General features: G+C 46.6%; 1 protein-coding gene across 4 annotated transcripts in view; it reads right to left on the bottom strand.

The window, feature by feature from the left end:
• LOC138299119 (uncharacterized) overlaps window positions 1–26599 on the bottom strand; it is a 336990-nt gene that overhangs the window by 16236 nt on the left and 294155 nt on the right. For all 4 annotated transcript variants that reach the window (XM_069237158.1, XM_069237159.1, XM_069237161.1 and 1 more), the window contains one exon: window positions 14031–14053. In XM_069237158.1, coding sequence (XP_069093259.1) covers window positions 14031–14053 — 23 coding nt within the window. The remainder of the gene's footprint in view (window positions 1–14030; window positions 14054–26599) is intronic.

The raw sequence follows: 26599 nt of genomic DNA, 5'->3' as shown, positions 1-26599 counted from the left end.
GTACTTACCTGGGATGGGTCCCCCCATCCATGAGTGTCCTCCAGGGGTGGGCAGGGGTGGCAGGGGGTGTTCCTGGGTGCAGGGAGGGGCACCTGTGGACTGCTTCCATGGTCGGAGACCATGGAAATGAGCCCACAGGTCCCTTAACGCCTGCCCTCACCCAGGTGTTAAAAAACAGCGCAAATCAGGCTGGGTGACATTTTTTTAAAGCCCGCCCCCTCCTGTGCATCAAAATGACGCAGGAGTACAAATAAGGCGCACATTCCTTAAAGTCATGTTTTGCACGGAAACGCCTAACTTGCATATTATTAGCGCAAGGTAGGTTTTCACATCCAGAAAATGACTCTAACGCCATATTTTTGGCGCTGGATGGGTCCAGCACCAAAGTATAAATATGGAGTTAAGTTCGCGCCGGATTTGCATCAAAAATTTTGACTCAAATCTGGTGCAAACAGAGTATAAAAATGCCCCTAAATGTCAATGTTATGTTCTTCAGAGGATTCTTTAAACCAAAACTATCTTCCTAATTGTGAACCGTAGGAGTCAAATAACAAAATCAGTGAATTCACCTGAATCATCTGTTATGTTATGTTTATGTTATATGTATTTGTAAAGTGAACTAACACATGCAAGGGTATCCTGGCACCAAGCAGGTGTGTTCCTAGCCCTGCCTACAATAAGATGATAATTGGAAAAGCCAGGTATTTAGCTTCTTGCAGAATTGAAGAAGAGAGGAGGAGGCTCCGATGTGCAGTGGGAGGCCGTTCCATGCTTTAGGAGTGATGTAAGAGAATGGCTGTCCTCTTGATCTGGTTCTGTGTATGCGTGGGATGGGTCTAACTAGGAGTCAAGTGGGTGCAGGTGTCTGGGTTGTTATTGGAAGGAGATGTGACTGGTTAGGTGGGGCCTAAGTTGTGTAGTGCCTTGAATGTGTATGTGTGAGGAGTCTGACATGAACACATTTGTGTATCAGGAACCAGTGAAGCTCCCTGAAATGTGTGGCGCTCCCTAAGGTGTGGTGTGGTGTGTGTTCTGTGTGGAAGGTTGAGGATGAGACTGGTTGATGAGTTCTGGATGGTTTGTAGCCTTCTAGGGAGGTGCTTGGTGATCCAGACTTAGAGGGTGTTCCTGTAGTCCAACTTGCTGGTGACTAGGGCGCAAGTGAAAGTCTTTCTAGTGTTGTTTCGAAGCCATTTCAAGATCTTCCTCAGCATCTTTAGGGTGTGAAAGCAGGATGCAGTGATGGTGTTGACTCGTGTGGTCATGTCCAGTTTGCTGTCTATGATTATTCTGAGGTCCTGGCATGATTGTTGGGTGTGGATGTGGATCAGAGTTTTGCAGGCCACCAGTTAGAGTCCCATTGTGAGGAGTTCTTGGCCAAGGTCACTACTTCTGTCTTGTAGTGTTGAGCTTGAGACAGTTGGCTTTTATTCAATTAGCGACTTTGGCCATGATGGCAGAAAACTTGTTTCTTGTGTTGGGGGGTCTTGTCCAAGATGGAGAGTATGAGTTCTTTATCATAGGCGTAGGAGAGGATATTGATGTTTTATGGTGAATTACGTTGGCCAGAGGGACCGTGCATGCTTTGAAGAGGGTGGGGCTGAGTGATGAACTTTGAGGCACTCCTTAGATGAGTTTGCAGACTTCGGATGCCAATCTCTTGCAGGCGCCTAATGAGGATGAGGTGTGAGACCGAGGCAAATGTGGCAGAGTCGATGGAGGAGTTGAGAAGGAGTGTCAGCGCTTCACAGATTGGGGGGAGCCCTTTTGGTGATGGTGTGGTGGGGTAAGCAGCAAATGGTCTTCATGGTTGCATGGATTTCAATGGTGGTGACACTAGGTGTGAGAAGGTAGCCTCTTTCTAGCCTTGTTACCCCCACTTTTGGCCTGTTTGTGAGTGTATGTCAGGGTGTTTGTCACTGTTTTCACTGTCTCACTGGGATCCTGATAGCCAGGCCTCAGTGCTCATAGTGAAAACACTATGTTTTCAGTATGTTTGTTATGTGTCACTGGGATCCTGCTGGTCAGGACCCCAGTGCTCATAGGTTTGTGGCCTATATGTATGTGTCACTGGGACCCTGTCACACAGGGCCCCAGTGCTCATAGGTGTGCATGTATATGTTCCCTGTGTGGTGCCTAACTGTCTCACTGAGGCTCTGCTAACCAGAACCTCAGTGGTTATGCTCTCTCATTTATTTCACATTGTCACTGACAGGCTAGTGACCAATTTTACCAATTTACATTGGCTTACTGGAACACCCTTATAATTCCCTAGTATATGGTACTGAGGTACCCAGGGTATTGGGGTTCCAGGAGATCCCTATGGGCTGCAGCATTTCTTTTGCCACCCATAGGGAGCTCTGACAATTCTTACACAGGCCTGCCACTGCAGCCTGAGTGAAATAACGTCCACGTTATTTCACAGCCATTTTTCACTGCACTTTAGTAACTTATAAGTCACCTATATGTCTAACCTTTACCTGGTAAAAGTTAGGTGCAAAGTTACTTAGTGTGAGGGCACCCTGGCACTAGCCAAGGTGCCCCCACATTGTTCAGAGCCAATTCACTGAACTTTGTGAGTGCGGGGACACCATTACACGCGTGCACTACATATAGGTCACTACCTATATGTAGCTTCACCATGGTAACTCCGAATATGGCCATGTAACATGTCTATGATCATGGAATTGCCCCCTCTATGCCATCCTGGCATTGTTGGTACAATTCCATGATCCCAGTGGTCTGTAGCACAGACCCTGGTACTGCCAGACTGCCCTTCCTGGGGTTTCACTGCAGCTGCTGCTGCTGCCAACCCCTCAGACAGGCAGCTGCCCTCCTGGGGTCCAGCCAGGCCTGGCCCAGGATGGCAGAACAAAGAACTTCCTCTGAGAGAGGGTGTGACACCCTCTCCCTTTGGAAAATGGTGTGAAGGCAGGGGAGGAGTAGCCTCCCCCAGCCTCTGGAAATGCTTTCTTGGGCACAGATGTGCCCAATTCTGCATAAGCCAGTCTACACCGGTTCAGGGACCCCTTAGCCCCTGCTCTGGCGCGAAACTGGACAAAGGAAAGGGGAGTGACCACTCCCCTGACCTGCACCTCCCCTGGGAGGTGTCCAGAGCTCCTCCAGTGTGCTCCAGACCTCTGCCATCTTGGAAACAGAGGTGCTGCTGGCACACTGGACTGCTCTGAGTGGCCAGTGCCACCAGGTGACGTCAGAGACTCCTTGTGATAGGCTCCTTCAGGTGTTAGTAGCCTTTCCTCTCTCCTAGGTAGCCAAACCCTCTTTTCTGGCTATTTAGGGTCTCTGTCTCTGGGGAAACTTTAGATAACGAATGCATGAGCTCAGCCGAGTTCCTCTGCATCTCCCTCTTCACCTTCTGATAAGGAATCGACCGCTGACCGCGCTGGAAGCCTGCAAACCTGCAACATAGTAGCAAAGACGACTACTGCAACTCTGTAACGCTGATCCTGCCGCCTTCTCGACTGTTTTCCTGCTTGTGCATGCTGTGGGGGTAGTCTGCCTCCTCTCTGCACCAGAAGCTCCGAAGAAATCTCCCGTGGGTCGACGGAATCTTCCCCCTGCAACCGCAGGCACCAAAAAGCTGCATTACCGGTCCCTTGGGTCTCCTCTCAGCACGACGAGCGAGGTCCCTCGAAGCCAGCGACACCGTCCAAGTGACCCCCACAGTCCAGTGACTCTTCAGCCCAAGTTTGGTGGAGGTAAGTCCTTGCCTCACCTCGCTGGGCTGCATTGCTGGGAACCGCGACTTTGCAAGCTACTCCGGCCCCTGTGCACTTCCGGCGGAAATCCTTCGTGCACAGCCAAGCCTGGGTCCACGGCACTCTAACCTGCATTGCACGACTTTCTAAGTTGGTCTCCGGCGACGTGGGACTCCTTTGTGCAACTTCGGCGAGCACCGTTTCACGCATCCTCGTAGTGCCTGTTTCTGGCACTTCTCCGGGTGCTACCTGCTTCAGTGAGGGCTCTTTGTCTTGCTCGACGTCCCCTCTCTATGCAGGTCCAATTTGCGACCTCCTGGTCCCTCCTGGGCCCCAGCAGCGTCCAAAAACGCCAAACGCACAATTTGCGTGTAGCAAGGCTTGTTGGCGTCCATCCGGCGGGAAAACACTTCTGCACGACTCTCCAAGGCGTGGGGGATCCATCCTCCAAAGGGGAAGTCTCTAGCCCTTGCCGTTCCTGCAGTATTCACAGTTCTTCAGCCTAGTAAGAGCTTCTTTGCACCAACCGCTGGCATTTCTTGGGCATCTGCCCATCTCCGAGTTGCTTGTGACTTTTGGACTTGGTCCCCTTGTTCCACAGGTACCCTCAGTCAGGAATCCATCGTTGTTGCATTGCTGATTTGTGTTTTTCTTGCATTTTCCCTCTAACACGACTATTTTGTCCTTAGGGGAACTTTGGTGCACTTTTGCACTCACTTTTCAGGGTCTTGGGGAGGGTTATTTTGCTAACCCTCACTATTTTCTAATAGTCCCAGCGACCCTCTACAAGGTCACATAGGTTTGGGGTCCATTCGTGGTTCGCATTCCACTTCTGGAGTATATGGTTTGTGTGGCCCCTATCCCTATGTTTCCCCATTGCATCCTATTGTAACTATACATTGTTTGCACTGTTTTCTAAGACTATACTGCATATTTTTGCTATTGTGTATATATATCTTGTGTATATTTCCTATCCTCTCACTGAGGGTACACTCTAAGATACTTTGGCATATTGTCATAAAAATAAAGTACCTTTATTTTTAGTATAACTGTGTATTGTGTTTTCTTATGATATTGTGCATATGACACTAAGTGGTACTGTAGTAGCTTCACACGTCTCCTAGTTCAGCCTAAACTGCTCTGCTAAGCTACCATTATCTATCAGCCTAAGCTGCTAGACACCCTATTCACTAATAAGGGATAACTGGGCCTGGTGCAAGGTGCAAGTACCCCTTGGTACTCACTACAAGCCAGTCCAGCCTCCTACATTGGTTGTGCAGTGGTGGGATAAGTGCTTGAGACTACTTACCACTCTTGTCATTGTACTTTTCATAAGAGAAAAATATACAAAACAAGGTCCCTGTATATACACATAGCCAAAAAGTTTTGCATTTCCTCTTTTCACTCTTTTCTAAGTGCTGAAAAGTACTTCTAAACTTTCAAAAAGTTCTTAAAAGTTTAAAAAGTTTTTTCTGTCTTTCCAAAAAGTTCTGAAAACTTTTTTCTCTTTTTCTATCACTTTAACTCTCTCCCAAAAATGTCTGGCACAGGCAAAAATGTTGAACTGTCCAAACTTGCATATGATCACCTTAGCTGGAAAGGAGCAAGGAGTCTCTGCATAGAGAGAGGTTTGAGTGTAGGGGAGAATCCTTCCTTAGAACTGTTAATTAATATGCTTAGAGTACAGGATAAGGCCATGAGTGCCAAATCTGGTGAAAAAGTAGCTAATGGTTCTCAATCTGATCCAGGGACTCCCCCAGGAAAAGGTTCAGGAAAGAAACTTCTCAGCCTGCCCATTACTAGACAGTCTAGCATAGTTGGTACAGAGGTTGAATCACACCATACTGATGGTGTGCTCTCACATTATACTGGTAGCCAAGCTGTTAGGGTGCCCTCTGTAAGGGACAGGTCTCCTTCTGTTCATTCCCATCATACCTCTGTATCTAGAAATGTCCCTCCCACCCACCCTGATGACAGATTGTTAGAAAGGGAGCTCAATAGATTGAGAGTGGAACAAACCAGACTGAAGCTCAAGAAGCAACAGCTGGATTTGGATAGACAGTCTTTAGAATTAGAGAAGGAAAGACAGAAGTTGGGTTTAGATACCCATGGTGGCAGCAGCAGTATTCCCCATAGTCATCCTGCAAAAGAGCATGATTCCAGGAATCTGCACAAGATAGTTCCCCCTTATAAGGAGGGGGATGACATTAACAAGTGGTTTGCTGCACTTGAGAGGGCCTGTGCTGTACAGGATGTCACTCAAAAGCAGTGGGCTGCTATCCTATGGCTATCATTTAGTGGAAAAGGTAGGGATAGGCTCCTTACTGTAAAAGAAAATGATGCCAATAATTTCCAAGTTCTTAAGAATGCACTCCTGGATGGTTATGGCTTAACCACTGAACAGTACAGGATAAAGTTCAGAGATACCAAAAAGGAGTCTTCACAAGACTGGGTTGATTTCATTGACCATTCAGTGAAGGCCTTGGAGGGGTGGTTACATGGCAGTAAAGTTACTGATTATGAAAGCCTGTATAACACAATCCTGAGAGAGCATATACTTAATAATTGTGTGTCTGATTTGTTGCACCAGTACCTGGTAGACTCTGATCTGACCTCTCCCCAAGAATTGGGAAAGAAGGCAGACAAATGGGTCAGAACAAGGGTGAACAGAAAAGTTCATACAGGGGGTGACAAAGATGGCAATAAGAAGAAAGATGGTGAAAAATCTCAAGATAAGCATGGGGATAAGGGTAAAACCAAAGATCCCACTTCAAATCTTAAACACTCTTCAGAGGGTGGGGATAAAACAAATTCTTCCTCTTCTTCCCAACCTGCACACATTAAAAAGCCTTGGTGCTTTGTGTGTAAAAACAGAGGCCATAGGCCAGGGGATAAGTCCTGTCCAGGTAAACCCCCTGAGCCTACCACCACTAATACATCAAGCTCTAGTGCCCCTAGCAGTAGTGGTACTAGTGGTGGGACTGCTGGCAACAGTCAAGCAAAGGGTGTAGTTGGGTTCACTTATGGGTCCATAGTGGAAACTGATGTAATCAGTCCCAAGACAGTTTCTGTCACACCTAGTGGCATTGGCCTTGCCACACTGGCTGCTTGTCCCCTTACAATGGATAAGTACAGGCAGACAGTTTCAATAAATGGTGTTGAGGCCTTGGCCTACAGGGACACAGGTGCCAGTTTCACTTTGGTGACTGAAAACCTAGTGCACCCTGATCAACACATCATTGGACAACAGTATAAGATTATTGATGTCCATAACTCCACTAAGTTTCTTCCCTTAGCTATAATTCAGTTTAGTTGGGGTGGAGTTACTGGCCCTAAGCAGGTGGTGGTATCACCTAGCTTACCTGTAGACTGTCTCTTAGGTAATGACCTAGAGGCCTCAGGTTGGGCTGAGGTAGAGTTTTATGCCCATGCTGCCATGCTGGGCATCCCTGAGGAATTGTTCCCTCTCATTTCAAGTGAAATGAAAAAGCAAAGGAGAGAAGGCCTGAAAACTCAGGATCCCTCTCCATCAACAGGTAAAAAGGGTATCACAGTATCCCCTAACCACCCTACCATTCAGGATACTATTCCTGTGGTGGGAGAAACCTCTCCTGGGGTGGTACCTGTTCCAAGGGAATCATCAGCTGGCAAAGCTGGACTCCCTGAGGTGGAAGTACCTCTCTGTGGGATAACTAACATTGGTGAGAAAAACAGCACCATTTTAGTTAACATGGAGCATCCCTCCAACCCTCCCAGAGAAACGTTAGTGCAGAAACTCTGCACTGCCTCACAACACTTAGGACAGCATCCCTGCCCTAGTGTGGAGCTGATAGGACAGCATCCCTGCCCTGCTCCAACCCAAGAGAAACAGCATCCCTGTTCTCTCTTCCAGCCATATGGACAAAGTTTTTGCCCAGCTATGGCTTTTCTGAGACAGCATCCCTGTCTGGCATTTCCATCACTACAAATAGGTTCAGTGGACAATTCCCACTGCTCTAAACTAAAACTTACTGATAGAAACTCTGAAAATACATCTTCACATTGTTGCTTAGCTAAAAAACTTCAAACAGGGTGGTTTACATCCCCACAGGGAAGTAACCATATAGTGGATGATAAAGGGAGTAACCAGTCTATTGCAGAGCTACTCTCTACTTATCACCACTTAGACAATAAAGTCTCAACTGGCCAAGGTTAGCCTTATTGTCCTTCGTTTGGGGGGGGGTTGTGTGAGAAGGTAGCCTCTTTCTAGCCTTGTTACCCCCACTTTTGGCCTGTTTGTGAGTGTATGTCAGGGTGTTTGTCACTGTTTTCACTGTCTCACTGGGATCCTGATAGCCAGGCCTCAGTGCTCATAGTGAAAACACTATGTTTTCAGTATGTTTGTTATGTGTCACTGGGATCCTGCTGGTCAGGACCCCAGTGCTCATAGGTTTGTGGCCTATATGTATGTGTCACTGGGACCCTGTCACACAGGGCCCCAGTGCTCATAGGTGTGCATGTATATGTTCCCTGTGTGGTGCCTAACTGTCTCACTGAGGCTCTGCTAACCAGAACCTCAGTGGTTATGCTCTCTCATTTATTTCAAATTGTCACTGACAGGCTAGTGACCAATTTTACCAATTTACATTGGCTTACTGGAACACCCTTATAATTCCCTAGTATATGGTACTGAGGTACCCAGGGTATTGGGGTTCCAGGAGTTCCCTATGGGCTGCAGCATTTCTTTTGCCACCCATAGGGAGCTCTGACAATTCTTACACAGGCCTGCCACTGCAGCCTGAGTGAAATAACGTCCACGTTATTTCACAGCCATTTTTCACTGCACTTTAGTAACTTATAAGTCACCTATATGTCTAACCTTTACCTGGTAAAAGTTAGGTGCAAAGTTACTTAGTGTGAGGGCACCCTGGCACTAGCCAAGGTGCCCCCACATTGTTCAGAGCCAATTCACTGAACTTTGTGAGTGCGGGGACACCATTACACGCGTGCACTACATATAAGTCACTACCTATATGTAGCTTCACCATGGTAACTCCGAATATGGCCATGTAACATGTCTATGATCATGGAATTGCCCCCTCTATGCCATCCTGGCATTGTTGGTACAATTCCATGATCCCAGTGGTCTGTAGCACAGACCCTGGTACTGCCAGACTGCCCTTCCTGGGGTTTCACTGCAGCTGCTGCTGCTGCCAACCCCTCAGACAGGCAGCTGCCCTCCTGGGGTCCAGCCAGGCCTGGCCCAGGATGGCAGAACAAAGAACTTCCTCTGAGAGAGGGTGTGACACCCTCTCCCTTTGGAAAATGGTGTGAAGGCAGGGGAGGAGTAGCCTCCCCCAGCCTCTGGAAATGCTTTCTTGGGCACAGATGTGCCCAATTCTGCATAAGCCAGTCTACACCGGTTCAGGGACCCCTTAGCCCCTGCTCTGGCGCGAAACTGGACAAAGGAAAGGGGAGTGACCACTCCCCTGACCTGCACCTCCCCTGGGAGGTGTCCAGAGCTCCTCCAGTGTGCTCCAGACCTCTGCCATCTTGGAAACAGAGGTGCTGCTGGCACACTGGACTGCTCTGAGTGGCCAGTGCCACCAGGTGACGTCAGAGACTCCTTGTGATAGGCTCCTTCAGGTGTTAGTAGCCTTTCCTCTCTCCTAGGTAGCCAAACCCTCTTTTCTGGCTATTTAGGGTCTCTGTCTCTGGGGAAACTTTAGATAACGAATGCATGAGCTCAGCCGAGTTCCTCTGCATCTCCCTCTTCACCTTCTGATAAGGAATCGACCGCTGACCGCGCTGGAAGCCTGCAAACCTGCAACATAGTAGCAAAGACGACTACTGCAACTCTGTAACGCTGATCCTGCCGCCTTCTCGACTGTTTTCCTGCTTGTGCATGCTGTGGGGGTAGTCTGCCTCCTCTCTGCACCAGAAGCTCCGAAGAAATCTCCCGTGGGTCGACGGAATCTTCCCCCTGCAACCGCAGGCACCAAAAAGCTGCATTACCGGTCCCTTGGGTCTCCTCTCAGCACGACGAGCGAGGTCCCTCGAAGCCAGAGACACCGTCCAAGTGACCCCCACAGTCCAGTGACTCTTCAGCCCAAGTTTGGTGGAGGTAAGTCCTTGCCTCACCTCGCTGGGCTGCATTGCTGGGAACCGCGACTTTGCAAGCTACTCCGGCCCCTGTGCACTTCCGGCGGAAATCCTTCGTGCACAGCCAAGCCTGGGTCCACGGCACTCTAACCTGCATTGCACGACTTTCTAAGTTGGTCTCCGGCGACGTGGGACTCCTTTGTGCAACTTCGGCAAGCACCGTTTCACGCATCCTCGTAGTGCCTGTTTCTGACACTTCTCCGGGTGCTACCTGCTTCAGTGAGGGCTCTTTGTCTTGCTCGACGTCCCCTCTCTATGCAGGTCCAATTTGCGACCTCCTGGTCCCTCCTGGGTCCCAGCAGCGTCCAAAAACGCCAAACGCACGATTTGCGTGTAGCAAGGCTTGTTGGCGTCCATCCGGCGGGAAAACACTTCTGCACGACTCTCCAAGGCGTGGGGGATCCATCCTCCAAAGGGGAAGTCTCTAGCCCTTGCCGTTCCTGCAGTATTCACAGTTCTTCAGCCTAGTAAGAGCTTCTTTGCACCAACCGCTGGCATTTCTTGGGCATCTGCCCATCTCCGAGTTGCTTGTGACTTTTGGACTTGGTCCCCTTGTTCCACAGGTACCCTCAGTCAGGAATCCATCGTTGTTGCATTGCTGATTTGTGTTTTTCTTGCATTTTCCCTCTAACACGACTATTTTGTCCTTAGGGGAACTTTGGTGCACTTTTGCACTCACTTTTCAGGGTCTTGGGGAGGGTTATTTTGCTAACCCTCACTATTTTCTAATAGTCCCAGCGACCCTCTACAAGGTCACATAGGTTTGGGGTCCATTCGTGGTTCGCATTCCACTTCTGGAGTATATGGTTTGTGTGGCCCCTATCCCTATGTTTCCCCATTGCATCCTATTGTAACTATACATTGTTTGCACTGTTTTCTAAGACTATACTGCATATTTTTGCTATTGTGTATATATATCTTGTGTATATTTCCTATCCTCTCACTGAGGGTACACTCTAAGATACTTTGGCATATTGTCATAAAAATAAAGTACCTTTATTTTTAGTATAACTGTGTATTGTGTTTTCTTATGATATTGTGCATATGACACTAAGTGGTACTGTAGTAGCTTCACACGTCTCCTAGTTCAGCCTAAGCTGCTCTGCTAAGCTACCATTATCTATCAGCCTAAGCTGCTAGACACCCTATTCACTAATAAGGGATAACTGGGCCTGGTGCAAGGTGCAAGTACCCCTTGGTACTCCACGAGGTCAGGGCTCAGTCTTCGGCTGTGATGGGAATCTCAACATCAGGATTTTTACTCTGATGAAAACATACCTGTTCCTGATTGAAAACCATCATAAAATCTTGTTAAAAATAACAATGTTACCTTCAATGACTGTAAAGCACAGCTTGGTATTGTAAATGTGCAGAAATACTATATTGCTTCGTTTCTCCCCACGTTTGCACTTTTCTGCCTAATGTATAGTGCCCAGACGCCGACTTACACGGTCAGAGCTATGTAAAACTTCATATCAGCGAGATAAATACATAAAAAATAGAATACAAATAACAGTTTGAAGACAACTTTCAGATCATTTATTTTGTTTCTTTGACTCTTTCTCTTAATAAGTCACTGTGATGAGTAGTCATTTTCAAAGTAACATTCTGAAGGCTTCGAGAGGGCGTTTTTCCATCGCCGTCACACTAGGCGCTATAAACTACACTGCCAGACTCCTCAAAGCACCACAGACTCTCATTAAGGACGGCACTAGGCACTTCACAAAAGGCTAGGGGAGAGCACTATTGTGTAACGGCCATAAAACATCCTGAAAAGGCAGTATTTCGCAAGGAAAAACCTCATAGCAGCCAAGCTTGTTGCATGAGAGAAAGGTTCCCATGAAAGCACTTATCCATAGGGGGCAGGGCAGAGTCCCGGGAGGTCTGTTCGGATATTTGTTTAAAGAGATAGTGAGTGTACTTTTCTGGTTTCTTTGGAGAGCTTGAAGGATAATGACGTTTCTGGTGCACTGATGGTGGGCTTAGATATGTTTCAAGCATAAGAAACAGAAATTAAAATAATAACATTGAATAATAGCAAACGGTGACCTTTGCAGCCACAGTGCTCCAAAGGGGGGGGGGGAGGTGGGGGGGCTTCCATTCCAATAAACACTGCCGCCATTAACCCAAGTGTCTACATTTACACACCAGTCACTGCACCACTTTCCTCACTCCTGAGCTGCAAAGTAGTGTGTTCAATTTCTCCAAGTGGCATTTTAACAAACTGACAGCATCTAAGCAGTGAACACAGAGGCAATTAAAATACTTCCAGCGAGAAATAAAACTTAAAATGGATCATACACATTGTGCCTCCCTGTGCTTAAGGAAATCCTTTAATCCTCGATTTGTCCTAAATTATCGCCTACTTAAGCAGCCATTGAACTCCTCAATTAAAATAGGAGATTATAACTCTAGTGAGTCATCAGGTGTGCATGCATATGCTTCCTTCATTAAGGAGAACAGATTTGTAAGGCATTAAGCCATAACCACCATGGGATGGCTGAGTAAACCCCATTTTATCTTTATGGATTGTCATACATGGATTAAACTAAGGGGGGAGCATCTCCACTTTGCTTGTAACCATAACCATCGGCTAGGCTATTTGTGCACCATAGCTGAACTGATATAAACCCATGACGTCATCTACATGTATAAAAAATATGCCACCCATTTAGGAAAAGCATTGCTACATGCAAGGTGTGGAGCACCTGGAAGAAAGCCTCCAAGGATCAGTAAGATGTCCTAATTGCAGATTTACAGCTCTGAATGAATAAGGTCGGTGTTGGTGCTCGGCCAGAAACACTTGACTTGCAAGATCTGTCTCAGGCAGGTGTCACCCAGAGAAAAAAACATGAAACCTCAGGGCTCATTGCAATGTAGCTGTCTCTTGCAGCACGAAGGGGCCTTCCCCACTGATGACGTGGTGAGGTATCAGCCCACTCAGCCGCAGGGGGAGGGGCCTGTACACAGTCTGCAGCTTCATTCAACAGGGGACTTCTGTTTACACTACTCAACAGCCAGATGCTCTCTTTACAGTGCCTGGCCTCTTCTAACATCTTAATATTGAATTATGCCCACACTTGTTCGGTACATGCATGTTTACAAAGGTCACACATTAAAGCAAATATACAGCTGGCAGACAACCGTGTGTAAGAGGCAATGTTCTAGTTCTCCTCCACCCTTAAAGACAAATGTGGGCCTAGCAGCACTTCCACTAAAATGCACTACTTTTAAAGCGGTTTTGGACATGTGATTAGGCTAAATACTGTCAATCACAGTGCAAGACAGCCAATTACCGAGGTGGGCTGACCCATTGCCCCATGCTGTAAACTATAGTCGGAGGAAGCAAAATGTGAAGAGGGCTGACCAAAGCTCCCCAGCCCCCCAAAAAGTGCATATGTATGTCTATATTTAGGATGTTTTCTGAAAACATGATCCTGACGCGACAGCTAAAGATCTCTCTGGACTGGACCTAAAAAAGATCAAACCGATATAAAGAGATTCAGTGGGTATGGTCACAAGTTAGCTCCCCTAGTAAGAGTATCTATGACAAAACACAAAAAATAAAATATTGTGATGAATTGGATCCCTTAAAAAAAGTATTGCTTCATTATCTTCTCCATTCAGAATCAACTTTAGGAAGGTGTGTGTGTGTCTGTATATTTTTCTCACAGTGATAAATGTCCCACCTACAAGTATGCAAAATATTGCTCTCAATTTAACAACATGGACAAGATTAAAAAGAAAATGATTTTTGTCCAGAGTTCACTTGGTTCGACCTTTTTTGAAAGAAGAAACAATTGATGTTTCAACCCAGATTAATGCCCTTTGTATCTTCTTCAGGACTATAACATTATGTATGCTGAATTACTATATTAATTTCTTTTAAAGATAAAGAGCATGCATGAATAATGATAGCCACACTTTCTGCTTGTTATAATTAATCATATTGTCGCTATTGTTTGAAACAGTTATAATCTTATTCTGTTGCAATATAATTTTCTCTACACAATGTGTTGCTCCTGCTTCTTAAAAGATATTAGCTCATCACCCTTTTTTTTAGATGTAATCACTGCTACAGGGTATTAAACTACAACCGTTTCTTCGCCCTGCGATTCATTTTTGCTAAACACCACCCCTTCCATTAGTATCAAAATCCCTTGAACTCACCTGTTCATCCTTTTTCTTTTTCCCTAAAACAAAAAAAATAATAATATTAGGGCTTTTTTGTATGTTTGCGTCCAGTCATGGGGTGTAGTTGTGCTCACAGCCAGGATATTATTGTGATCAATCCATATCTTACTAATACTGATTCACTGTTTAATTTCAGACAAAACAACTAACATTTGTATTTAATTAGATCTCAGAGGGAAGCAAGCAGGAGGGTTGTGTAAAATATATAAGGGCTATCCCATCCTGCCGTAAATCATTTCAGGTATTCAAATGTCGGCTTCACTACACAGGATACAGGAGATAGGTAGCTTGAAGGGCTAGGCCTAAACTATGCTACCTATGCCTAGAGTACGTTTCTTCATGTTTCATGGTACTTCAGCATGGAATCATTGCAGCTGCAAACAGTGATGGCGCTGGAGCTGAGTCAAAGCTAAGCACCCCATTACCACCTCTGGTCCCTGAGACAAAGCTCAGGTAGCATTCCCAGTGGGACTTCTGTGTCTCATGGTCAGTTCATTCAAAAGGGGAACCAGATGGGTCATATTATTCCCCAGTGTTAGAAATGGGGTCTTTGGTTGGCAGTCAGGTTACCCCTGTCCAAGCAAGGACCCTCACTCTAGTCAGGGTAAAAGAGAATCACCCTCAGCTAACCCCTGCTTACTTTCTTGGTAGCTTCGCACAAGCAGTAGGCTTAACTTCAGAATGCTAGGTGTAAAGTATTGTATCAACACACACAATAACTTAATGAAAACACTACAAAATGATACAACACAGGTTTAGAAAAATAGGGAATATTTATCTAAACAGAACAAGACCAAAATGACAAATCCACAATACACAAGTCAAGTTATCAATTAAAAAGCAGAAAGAGTCTTCATGTAGTTTTAAACACACACTAACACTGTTAGCGTGAAAATGTACCTTGGGTGCGTCAAAAATAACCCTGTACGGGCGAGTATGCGTCAAAAAGGGCTTGCGATGCGTCGTTTTCACTCAAGAGCGAGACCTTGCTTCGTTTTTCCTTTCCTCGGGTCAGGGCGCGTCATGTCTTCTCCCTGCAGGAGAGCGATGTGTCGATCTGGTCAGCACTCTCGGGTCCGGGCAAGCATTGCATTGTTTTTACACGCCCAACGGTGTTTGTGTCAAAAATCCAGCCGCACGATGATCCGAAAACCACGCAGCGTGGGTTGCGATCCCACCAGCCTCCATCAGTGATGCTGCATGTCGTTTCTCCAGCTCTGTGCGTCAATTCTTTGGACGCGTTACAGACGAGTGTCGATTTTCAGCCGCGAAGCCGGAGGAGCGTACATTTCCCAGCCGCAGATCAGAGTCGCATCGATCTTTTCCCCGCACGGCGTTCTGTACGTGGACTTCTTCCTCTTAGGCTGCAATTTTCTCCTTTCAGGGTCCCAGGAACTGGATGGGCACAACTTGGCAGAGTAGGAGTCTCTCCAGAGACTCCAGGTGTTGGCAGAGAGAAGTATTTGCTGTCCCTGAGACTTCAACAACAGGAGGCAAGCTCTAAATCAAGCCCTTGGAGATCTTCACAAGATGGAAGGCACACAAAGTCCAGTATTTGCCCTCTTACTCTGGCAGAAGCAGCAACTGCAGGATAGCTCCACAAATCACACTCGCAGGCAGGGCAGCTCTTCTTCCTCAGCTCTTCAGCTCTTCTCCAGGCAGAGGTTCCTCTTGGTTTCCAGAAGGGTTCTAAACTCTGTGGTTTTGGGTGCCCTTCTTATACCCAATTTCACCTTTGAAGTAGGCCTACTACAAAGCAAAGTCTCTCTTGAATGTGAAATCCTGCCTTGCCCAGGCCAGGCCCCAGACACTCACCAGGGGGTTGGAGACTGCATTGTGTGAGGGCAGACACAGCCCTTTCAGGTGTGAGTGACCACTCCTCCCCTCCCTCCTAGCACACATGGCCCATCAGGATTTGCAGGCTACACCCCAGCTCCCTTTGTGCCACTGTCTAGTGTGAGGTGCAACCAGCCCAACTGTCAAGCTGACCCAGACAGGGAATACACAAACAGGCAGAGTCACAGAAATGGTATAAGCAAGAAAATGTTCACTTTCTGAAAGTGGCATTTTCCAACACACAATCTTAAAATCAACTTTACTAAACGATGTATTTTTAAATTGTAAGCTCAGAGACCCCAAAGTCCACATGTCCATCTGCTCCTAAAGGGAATCTACACTTTAATCAGATTTAAAGGTAGCCCCCATGTTAACCTATGAGAGGGACGGGGCCTTGCAACAGTGAAAAACGACTTTAGCAATATTTCACTGTCAGGACATTTAAAACACATTACTACATGTCCTACCTTAACCATACACTGCACCCTGCCCTTGTGGCTACCTAGGGCCTACCTTAGGGGTGTCTGATATGTAAGAAAAGAGAAGGGTTAGGCCTGGCAAGTGGGTACACTTGCCAAGTCGAATTTACAGTTAAAACTGCACACACAGACACTGCAGTGGCAGGTCTGAGACATGATTACAGAGCTACTTATATGGGTGGCACAACCAGTGCTGCAGGCCCACTGGTAGCATTTGATTTACAGGCCCTGGGCACCTCTAGATCACTGTACTAGGGACTTACTAATAAATCAAATATGCCAATCATGGATAAGCCAATTACATATACATTTTGTAAAGGAGCACTTGTACTTCAGCACTGGTCAGCAAAATCAGAGTCCAGCACACATCAACAACCTGGGAAAAAGAGGAAAAAAGTTGAGAGAGACCATGCCAAGGATTAAAAGTGTAACACCCAGGACAAGAGTTTTTGAGGGCCCCGGCTGCATCATTTATTTATGGACTCTAAAGCATAGCTGGCCTATTTGTAAATGACATAGGAGCAAATATGGCTAATAACACTAGATGGTCCAGTTGCTGGATCCATCTTATTTTCTCTTGCCTTAAGTTTGTTAAGTTTTTTTTTCTTCTTTGAAGCAGGTCTTCATCCTACAAAGGGACCCACTTCAGTTTGGTTACCTAGAACTTGTGAAAACATCAGACATGCCTTCTCGTGGTGCTGGTGCCCATGGTGACCAGGCACAGAAGATCAGCCAAAGGGGCACAGGCATTGCCTTCTGCTGCTCCAGCCCTATGATAACATGGAGAAGTGGCTGCAGTAGAGTCAGGAAGGGACAGGGACCATGATTGGATGCAAAAAAAAGTCAGGTTCATTTTACTTTAAATTTTAACAACAACCTCTCCCTGTTTACTACTCCTGTTCCACAAATAGACTTTCCATTTTCCATCTGCACATGAAGGGCTTGCGTCGTGGCACTACCACACCTCCAGTTGGAGGACCATGTACAGGGAGTCTGGGAGGGCAGATCCAAAGCCTTCATCCCATGGGGTATCACTGCAGCATCCCTCTGGCTCAGACTTGAGACTCTGGAGGAATGAGTCAGGTTAAGTTCTATTATTCACACAGACTTAGCCTATCTCTTGGAAGACAGACACTCAGCATCCATACCACTGGACATCCTGAATGTTTGTTGCACTATTGTGTTGTCTCATATAATCCAGCTACTTGTTGCACAACATACAGTTCCACAGATGCACTTCTGCATAATGTCACTGAAGTGCTGAAATTAATCCGGGATGCTCCTTAACTATAAAAAAAACTTATGTTTATTATTTCTGAAATATAAACTCGTATAATGCTTCATATTTACATGGATGCACAGCAGCATATCAAAGTCGACATTTCATTCATCCATTGTGATGTTCATCACATAGGGCCTGATTTAGAACTTGGTGGACATCTCACCCCCTAAATCTAAATCCCATTATATTCTATGGGGTTTACATTTCGGCAGATAGGATATCCGTCACCGAGATCTAAATCAGGCCTATAATCTTTGGAAACCTCCAAAGGGTGATGTAAATATGAAGTATCATACTTAATAAAATGAAGCATAGCACAAGTTTAAAATTCAGGAACAGTAACATTAAAATCATTTTTTAATGATTAAGGTCTATCAAGGGTTATTGTCAGCACTTCAGAGGCATTATATAACAATGCATCTGTTTGCTGTGCAACACGTAGCTAGGTTATTGACGTAGAAGTGCATCCCAGGACAGAAGATGCTATAAATTGCACCAAGTGTCTAGAAATCAATTGAAATGTTGGTTAATTAATGGTTGTACACACCAAGAACCTTCCCAATATATATTTAACCTTCTCACGTCACCTCCCAATGCTCATCCTGTTGATCACCCTAAGCATTCCAAGGTGTGAAATTTGCATAGGAAAACAATGGTAGGTGGCAGGGTCTGTGAGAACAAATCTTATGTTAGTGGTAAACTCTCTGCTCCCTTCCACTGCCTTTAGTTGCAAAATGTGTTCTCTCTCTCTCTATATATATATATATATATATATATATATTTAGATGAGGTTAAGGCTGACAAGTTGGAAGAGAAATAAAATTAACCCTCTAGGGATTTGATGATCATGCTAATCGATTTTGCAGAAAAACACAGACAAACTTTCTTAATTCAAATTGATGAAGTACGTAAAGAAATAGAACAGTTAAGTTGTCCAGAGAATATACAAAAGAATACTGCAATTTTGGATGAAAGTATGGGAACATTTCAGGTAGATTTACAACTAAAGTTTTACGAGCTGAACAAGACTATATGGCAGGGTGTTTACATATGCCATAAAGTTTGATAGTACAGTTAAGAGGAACTTACCACTAAAATAAACATTAGAAGTTAGCGATGTCTCTAGTGTGAACGAGGTATCATGTTTGGGGATAAGTTGGAGCGATTCTGAATTAGACAACCCATCTACTTCTAATTCAAATTTGAAAAATAAACCTTCCTTCCTCTTTTTAAGGGAAGACAACAAGGAAGGATGTGACATTGAAGATATTCCCCATGATTTACATATAGACACAGAGCTTGCTGTGAAAAGTGGCTTAAGAGAAAAATTGTGCTTTATTCCTATTAAGTCAAATGACAATGTGATAGACGTATTTCAAAGTTTGGTTCTCAAAGATTTTGAATAACAGCATGGCTGTCCTATTAAATTTAATTTGAATAAGGGAGAAAGGAAGGCCTTTTTGGACCTTAAGTCTGATACTTCCATTATTATCAGGCAGGCTGAGAAGGGGGGTAATGCTGTAGTGATCACCAGGCAGGTCGCTCCCCCCATCTGCCACGCAGCCCCCTGTGGGTTGAACCTCCGTTGCCACTTTTGCCGCCTGACTACTCGCTCCCTTTTTTCTGTACCCCTGCGCTTGGCTTCTGTGCCACTTCGTTTTTTCATTCTGTGCCCCTGTGTTTTGCTTTCTGTACCCCTGTGCTCTGTTGTCCCTCTCCTGCCGTCTTATCCCGCCGTTTTTTCCCTGGGTTTTTCCCTCGCCACTGAGCCCCTGCTGCCCCGCCCCCTTCACTCCCATTGGCCGCCCCGCTCCCACCTCCCAGCTGCTCCTCCCTCCCTCTGCCCTCATATGGAGGCTGCGAAGCGGGCGCGCCTAAGGCAAGCCCGTCTGCGCCCGTCTGCGCCCGTCCACGCCTGGACTGCACCCAGCACCAGAACCCCTGGAACGCACACCCTCACAACGCCAGACTGCACTACGACGCAAGCACCCTTCACGCACTCAACACCAGACGAGACCACCCCTGCTACCGGGCCACCCCGAAACGCACCCAGGGGCCTTTCACCTGCCGGAACTGCAGATTCACCAGCATCCAACCCTCCACACCACCAGCCAGAGACCCCAACCAACTCCGCTGCATCCTCCTCAACACCCGCTCCGCTCGCAAGCACGCCATCAAAGTTTGGGACCTCCTAGACTCCACCGCCCCGACGTCGCCTTCCTGACGGAGACCTGGCTGAACTCCACCTCAGCACCAGACATCGCCATAGCCATCCCACAGGGCTACAAGATCTCCCGCAGAGACCGCACCAACGGAGTGGGAGGAGGAATCGCCATCATCCACAAAGACTCCATCAAAATCTCAACGAACACCGATGACACCCTCACCACCGCCGAGCACATGCACTTCCAGATCCACACCAACCCCAACACCACCCTCAGAGGAACTCTCATCTACAGACCTCCCGGACCCCGCCCACAGTTCAGTGACACCATCGCCGACCTCATCAGCACCCACGCCCTCACTTCCACGGACTACATCCTCCTCGGGGACCTGAACTTCCACCTCGAGAACAACAACAACGCCAACTCCACCGCCCTGATCGCCAACCTCGCCAACCTCGGACTCAAACAGCTCGTAACGACACCCACTCACGCCGCTGGACACACGCTTGACCCCATCTTCCCTGCAAGCCCCCACGTCTCCTTCAACCACACCACCGAACCACACTGGACTGACCACAGATGTGTCCACTTCACCTTCAGAAAACCCACCACACACCACCGCACCCAACAGCTACCACGTTGCTGCTGCGGCAAGGTCACCGAGGACCAACTGACTACCGCCCTCGCCCTGAGACCACCCACCGACCCCACCGACCCAGACACCGCCGCGACCAACCTCACACAGTGGATCAACGACTGCGCCAACACCCTCGCCCCTCTCAAGACCTCTACAACCAACCACACCAACAAGAAAGCTGCCTGGTTCACCGAGGACCTCCGGATCTCCAAGCACACCTGTCGGAAGCTGGAGAAGAAATGGCTCCATGACCAAACACCAGACAACCACACAGCCCTCAAGAGCGCCACCCGCAGACATCACCAACTCATCAGGACCGCCAAGAAGACTGCCTTCAAGGACCACGTAGACAACAATGCACACAACACCAAAGACCTCTTCAGCATTGTGAAAGAACTCTCCAACCCCAGCTCCATCACCAACGACATCCCGCCATCTCAAGACCTGTGCGACTCCCTGGCCACCTTCTTCCACCGCAAGATCACCGACATCCACGACAGCTTCAACCCTGACCCCCCCGCACCCACCATCGAGTCCACAACCCCTGCGACTACCACTCGCACCAGTCGCCTGACCGTCTGGTCCAGCGTCAGCGGCGAAGACACCATCAAAACCATAAACTCCATCCACTCCGGATCCCCATCAGACCCCTGCCCTCACCACGTCTTCAACAAAGCCAGCGCAGCCATCGCGCCCCACCTCTGGAAAACAATCAACTGTTCCTTCGAGACAGCAACCTTCCCAGAAAGCTGGAAGCACGCCGAGATCAACGCCCTTCTGAAGAAGCCCAAGGCGGACCCCAAGGACCTCAAGAACGTCCGGCTCATCTCCCTGCTCCCTTTCCCGGCAAAAGTGACCAAGAAGATTGTCAACAAACAGCTGACCCGCTACCTCGAAGTCAACAACATCCTGGACCCTTCCCAATCCAGTTTTCACAGTAACCTCAGCACCGAGACTGACCTCATCGCCGCCACTGACGACATCCGGACCCTGATGGACAAAGGAGAAACAGCCGCCCTCATCCTCCTGGACCTATCAGCAGCCTTTGACACGGTCTGCCACCGCACCCTATCAGCACGCCTCCATGACGCCGGTATCCAAGAGAAGGCCCTGGCCTGGACCACATCCTTCCTCTCCGGCAGAACCCAGAGCGTCCGCCTCCCAGCCTTCTGCTCCAAAACCACCGAGATCATCTGCGGCATCCCACAGGGATCCTCCCTCAGCCCGACACTGTTCAATATCTACATGGCCCCCCTCGCCCACGTCGCACGACAACACAACCTCAACATCATCTCCTACACCGACGACACCCAGCTGATCATATCCCTCACCGAAGATCCCCACACCGCCAAAGCTAACCTCCATGGAGGAATGAAGGCCGTAGCCGACTGGATGAAGGACAGCAGACTGAAGCTGAACTCAGACAAGACGGAAGTCCTCATTCTCGGACCCACCCCATCAGCCTGGGACGACTCTTGGCGGCCCACATCACTAGGCACAGCCCCGGAACCCACGGACCACGCACGCAACCTGGGGGTCATCCTCGACTCCTCTCTCTCCATGACCAGGCAAGTCAACGCCGTCTCCGCATCCTGCTTCAACACCCTCCGTATGCTCCGCAGGATCTTCAAATGGATCCCCCTCGACATGAGAAAAAACGTTACCCAGGCCCTCATCACCAACAGACTCGACTACAGGAACGCCCTCTACTCAGGAACTACAAACAAGCTCCTGAGACGACTCCAACGCATCCTGAACGCCTCGGCCCGACTCATCCTCGATGTCCCCCGCCGCAGCCACATCACACTCCACCTGAGAGGCCTGCACTGGCTTCCCGTCAACAAAAGGATCACCTTCAAGCTCCTGATCCATGCACACAAAGCACTGCACAACACCGGACCCACCTACCTCAACAACCGACTCAGCTTCCACACCCCCACCCGAAGCCTCCGCTCAGCCAACCTCGCATCCGAAAAACCACTGCCGGCAGCAGATCCTTCTCCTACCTCGCCGCTAAGACCTGGAACACCCTCCCCACAATCCTACGACAGACCCAGGACCTGCTGGCCTTCAGAAGACTCCTCAAGACCTGGCTCTTCGACCAGTAGCACCCCCCACTCCCCAGTGCCTTGAGACCCTCGCGGGTATGTAGCGCGCTTTACAAATGCAGTGATTGATTGATGGATTGATTGATTGATGATTTTTCAGGAGTATCATCATGAAGCCACAAGACAACTCAGTGTTACTGCACATTACAGAATGGTAGATAGAGGGTTATTAGAGAAGTCTATTGTGTTATTATGCACCAAACTTTAAATGTACCTTCTTGACATTGAGGAATTTAATTACCTGAATGTGTCTTGTCCAATGACCCCTATTATTTACTTTTTACCCAAGGTGCACAAAGGAGGTAAAATTCCCCTGGGACACCTCATAATATCTGGTTAACATTTGGAACATGTGTTTGAATTTGTGAATGTATTTATAGCACCCTTTGTCAGATTTGCTAGTTACCATGGATATAAGTAGCTTATACACTAAAACTGAGCATGAGATTGGTTTGAAAGCTGTCAAATAATGTCTGTTTACGAAGTCAGGCAGTTATTCACAGCATTCTCTGATTATATTAGACCTAGTGGAATTTGTATTGAACAACAACTTTTTCTACTATCTAGATGCTTTATATCATCAACTGAAATGTAGCTTAAGTTTGAAGTACAGTGACAAGAAGATTTATTTCTAAAATCTGAAGGTATATCTTTATGAGGGCAAATTGGTGTTGAAGCCTATATAGGAAATCTAAAATCTATTAACTCTGTACTACATGCGGGACGAGGTCCCTGATTGTTTGTATGCCCATTTCTGGCCCTTATGTTAATTTGTGGTGTTCAGCCAGTTTCCACACCCCAGGGATGGCCATCAGTGGGATCCTGGGTGAATAAGGTGGATCCGGGCACCCATCTAGTATTTAACGGCACCAGAACTTGCGTGCTACTTCCAACAGAATGTTATGTCGCCGTGGGGAGCTATTGTGGTCTAATAGCCATTGCAGCATGTTGGTGTGGCCCAAGTTTTCATTTACCGATTTTATCTCTGTGTTAGGGAGGTTCTGCATCCAACACAATGTCCAATATAATTGCGCAGCTGTGTAATACAGCTCATAGTTCGGTGTGCCTAGGCTCCCCTGTGCGAGCGGTAAGTGTGTGTCGGCGAGTGCTACGCACCGTCGACCACTGCCCATATTAAGTCAATCAGCAGACTGTTCAGCATTGTGAAAAAGATATGGGGGATTACTATTTGCAGTGCGGAGAAATGGTATAACAGTCTTGGGAGTATTATCATAGTAGCCTATGTGTCATGAGAGTGGATCGTAGACCCTCGGGAACCGGTGTCAGTGGGAACAGGCAGGATTTCGACCAGTTCACATGTAAGCCAGAAAGGTCCCCAAATAGATCCAATAGTGGCAGTAGGTTTGGAAACGATGCTGTGCATTTGTGTAGCTATATCAGCGCCCCATCCGCGTAGATGGAAATGATCTGGTGTTTATCACCATCAGGTATGCCCCACAGTTGTGCCCTTTGTCTAAGCTGTGCCACCAGGGGTTCAATCACTAACGCAAATAACAGCTGCGATAATGGGTAACCCTCCTTTGTACCCCTCCCGCCAGGGAAACTTTCTCATATAATTGCGCCTGTCTTAACCCTAGCAATAGGGCTAGAATACAGGGTGCTAATCCACCTCAGTAATACATTCCTGGACCCCATGCTCCTCCGTGCTTCTGTTAGAAAAGGCCAACCCAGAGTATCAAAAGCCTTCTCTATATCGAGGGACACTAGAACCCTATCGTGCTCTAAGTCCTGGGCATCCAACATGAGCTGTAACAGAGATCTGATATTTAGGAATGTGTTCCGACTGAGTATGAATCCTGACTGGTCTTCATGCACCAGAGATAGCATTAGCGGGAGCAGTCGGTTCGCGAGGACCTTAACCAATAGCTTGCAATCCACATTTAACAGTGAGAGGGGTCGGTAGCACCGTACGTCCAGAGGATCACGACCTGGCTTGGGGAGGACCACCGTTAATGCCTCACACTGGGAATCTGGGAGCTGCCCTTTCTTTTGTGCTTCATGCAACATTTCCATGTATGGTTTGATTATCTGTACTGAGAATGTGTGGTAATACTCTACCGGAAGACCATCACTGCCCGGTGCTTCTGAGAAACCTAGGATAACATACAGGAACGCGCCCACTTTGAGGAATATACTTGGTTGCAGTGATACGTATAGGTATCTTCCTCCTGGTCAAACAAGAAGTATTCTGAGTTGGTTATCAGACCAACCCAGGGGATGTTACAAATGTACTAAATGTGTTTGCTGCAAGTATGTTATTGATAACCTGAAAACCTTTTCTGATAGTAAGGGAGATAAAACTTTTATGATCAATTATTTTATCATCTGTAATACGACTAATTGCATTTATTTGATTGTGTGTGTATGTAAGAAGCAGTATGTGGGATGGACCACACAGAAACTAAAAGAAAAATGGAAAGAACACATTAGAGCCATAAAAAACAATGACTGCAAATATCCTTTAGCAGTTCACCTTCACAAAGAAAATAATCTTCTGGGATGGAATGTGGTCAAAGTTTTAGGAATATAACACATAAATATTGACAGACAAGGAGGGGATATTGAAAAGAAGGTGAGGAGGAGAGAGACATTTTGGATAGATAAACTTAATGCAGTTCATAGATAGGGAACTTTATACTCTGTGATAATGCTCATATTCTGGTATGCTGGTATAATAATTGTCAATTTGTGCATTAAGTTATTGATTTTTAAATTTTTCCAGACAATGATAGACTACTGCTACCAATACATTATATTTGATTAGTTTAGGTGCCTTGATTGGTTTTACCCTATACAGTTATCAATATTTGTATGCTTGGTTATATTTCTAGATATTAGTTCAGCAATGTTATTGATGCCATGAGTTACAACTGACTATGGACACTTTTGACTGTAGACACTTATAGATCATGCAGAATGGTATATTGGGTATACGTTTTTGAATGTAACGTAGTGTATCAGATTATGGGGGTTATTCTAACTTTGGAGGAGTGTTAATCCGTCCCAAAAGTGACGGTAAAGTGGCGGATATACCACCAGCCGTATTACGAGTTCCATAGGATATAATGGACTCGTAATACGGCTGGTGGTAAATCCGTCACTTTTCCGTCACTATTGGGACGGATTAACACCTCCTCCAAAGTTAGAATAACCCCCTATGTATTAGAGATAATATGTGAATTTAGCATATGGATGAACAAGGGTTTGTATACCGGGTGCAAACTCATTGGTCTAAATTTGTTTTGTTGTTTTGATTAGATTGGCATGGATGTGGCCAATCTCAAGTGTATTCTTTTACGTGTTATTAATTTAATTTGCAGTAGTCGACAGTGTTAATATGATATTGACAGATCCAGGGTTGGTGTGTGAGTACAAGGTATTAGATCTCATTAGCGTAGGTCATAGTTTTTAGTTTGTGTTGCTTAAAATACAAGAGAATAGTTTATGGGAGAATTGGATTTTGTACTTGTGTTAGGAACTTGAACATTCCAAAATATTTAATTGGTGTGATCGCACGTGGTATGATATGGTTAATATTTACCTGGCAGGTATTTTGCATCAATACTTAAAGTTCACTGTTTAAACCGTGAAGCAGAGATTAATGTGGGTTTGTTTCTCAAGTGGGAATTTAAATATTGCAATTATTTTGATGCTGTGATTGTTGAATGTGACTTTTGTTTAAGGAGGGATAATGGTGTTTATTCCAGCAGGGAACTGGTACGTATCTTACTGTTCCAGTGCTGTGTTCACACTTGGTGTTATGTCAACAGCCTCTGAGGCATGGATACAGAGCATCTATTTTAAAACACTGCAATACACTCAGCTCTAGGTATAATATGGATACTGAGAGAGTTTGGCATGAAGGATTCGTATCCTGGGAGAGAACATGATTACTTTGAATTGTCCTGTTATCGTGATTATACTTGGTATGCTGGAGCATATTCATATGGTGACTTTCCCCAATGTATTTTTACATCTAAGGTTAGATTTGTGTTATTGAAATTGTCAGTTTCCGGA

The sequence above is a fragment of the Pleurodeles waltl genome, chromosome 6 (assembly GCF_031143425.1).
Source record: "Pleurodeles waltl isolate 20211129_DDA chromosome 6, aPleWal1.hap1.20221129, whole genome shotgun sequence".
In the NCBI taxonomy this organism is placed as follows: domain Eukaryota; kingdom Metazoa; phylum Chordata; class Amphibia; order Caudata; family Salamandridae; genus Pleurodeles; species Pleurodeles waltl.
This window is presented reverse-complemented; position numbering and strand designations above follow the sequence as displayed.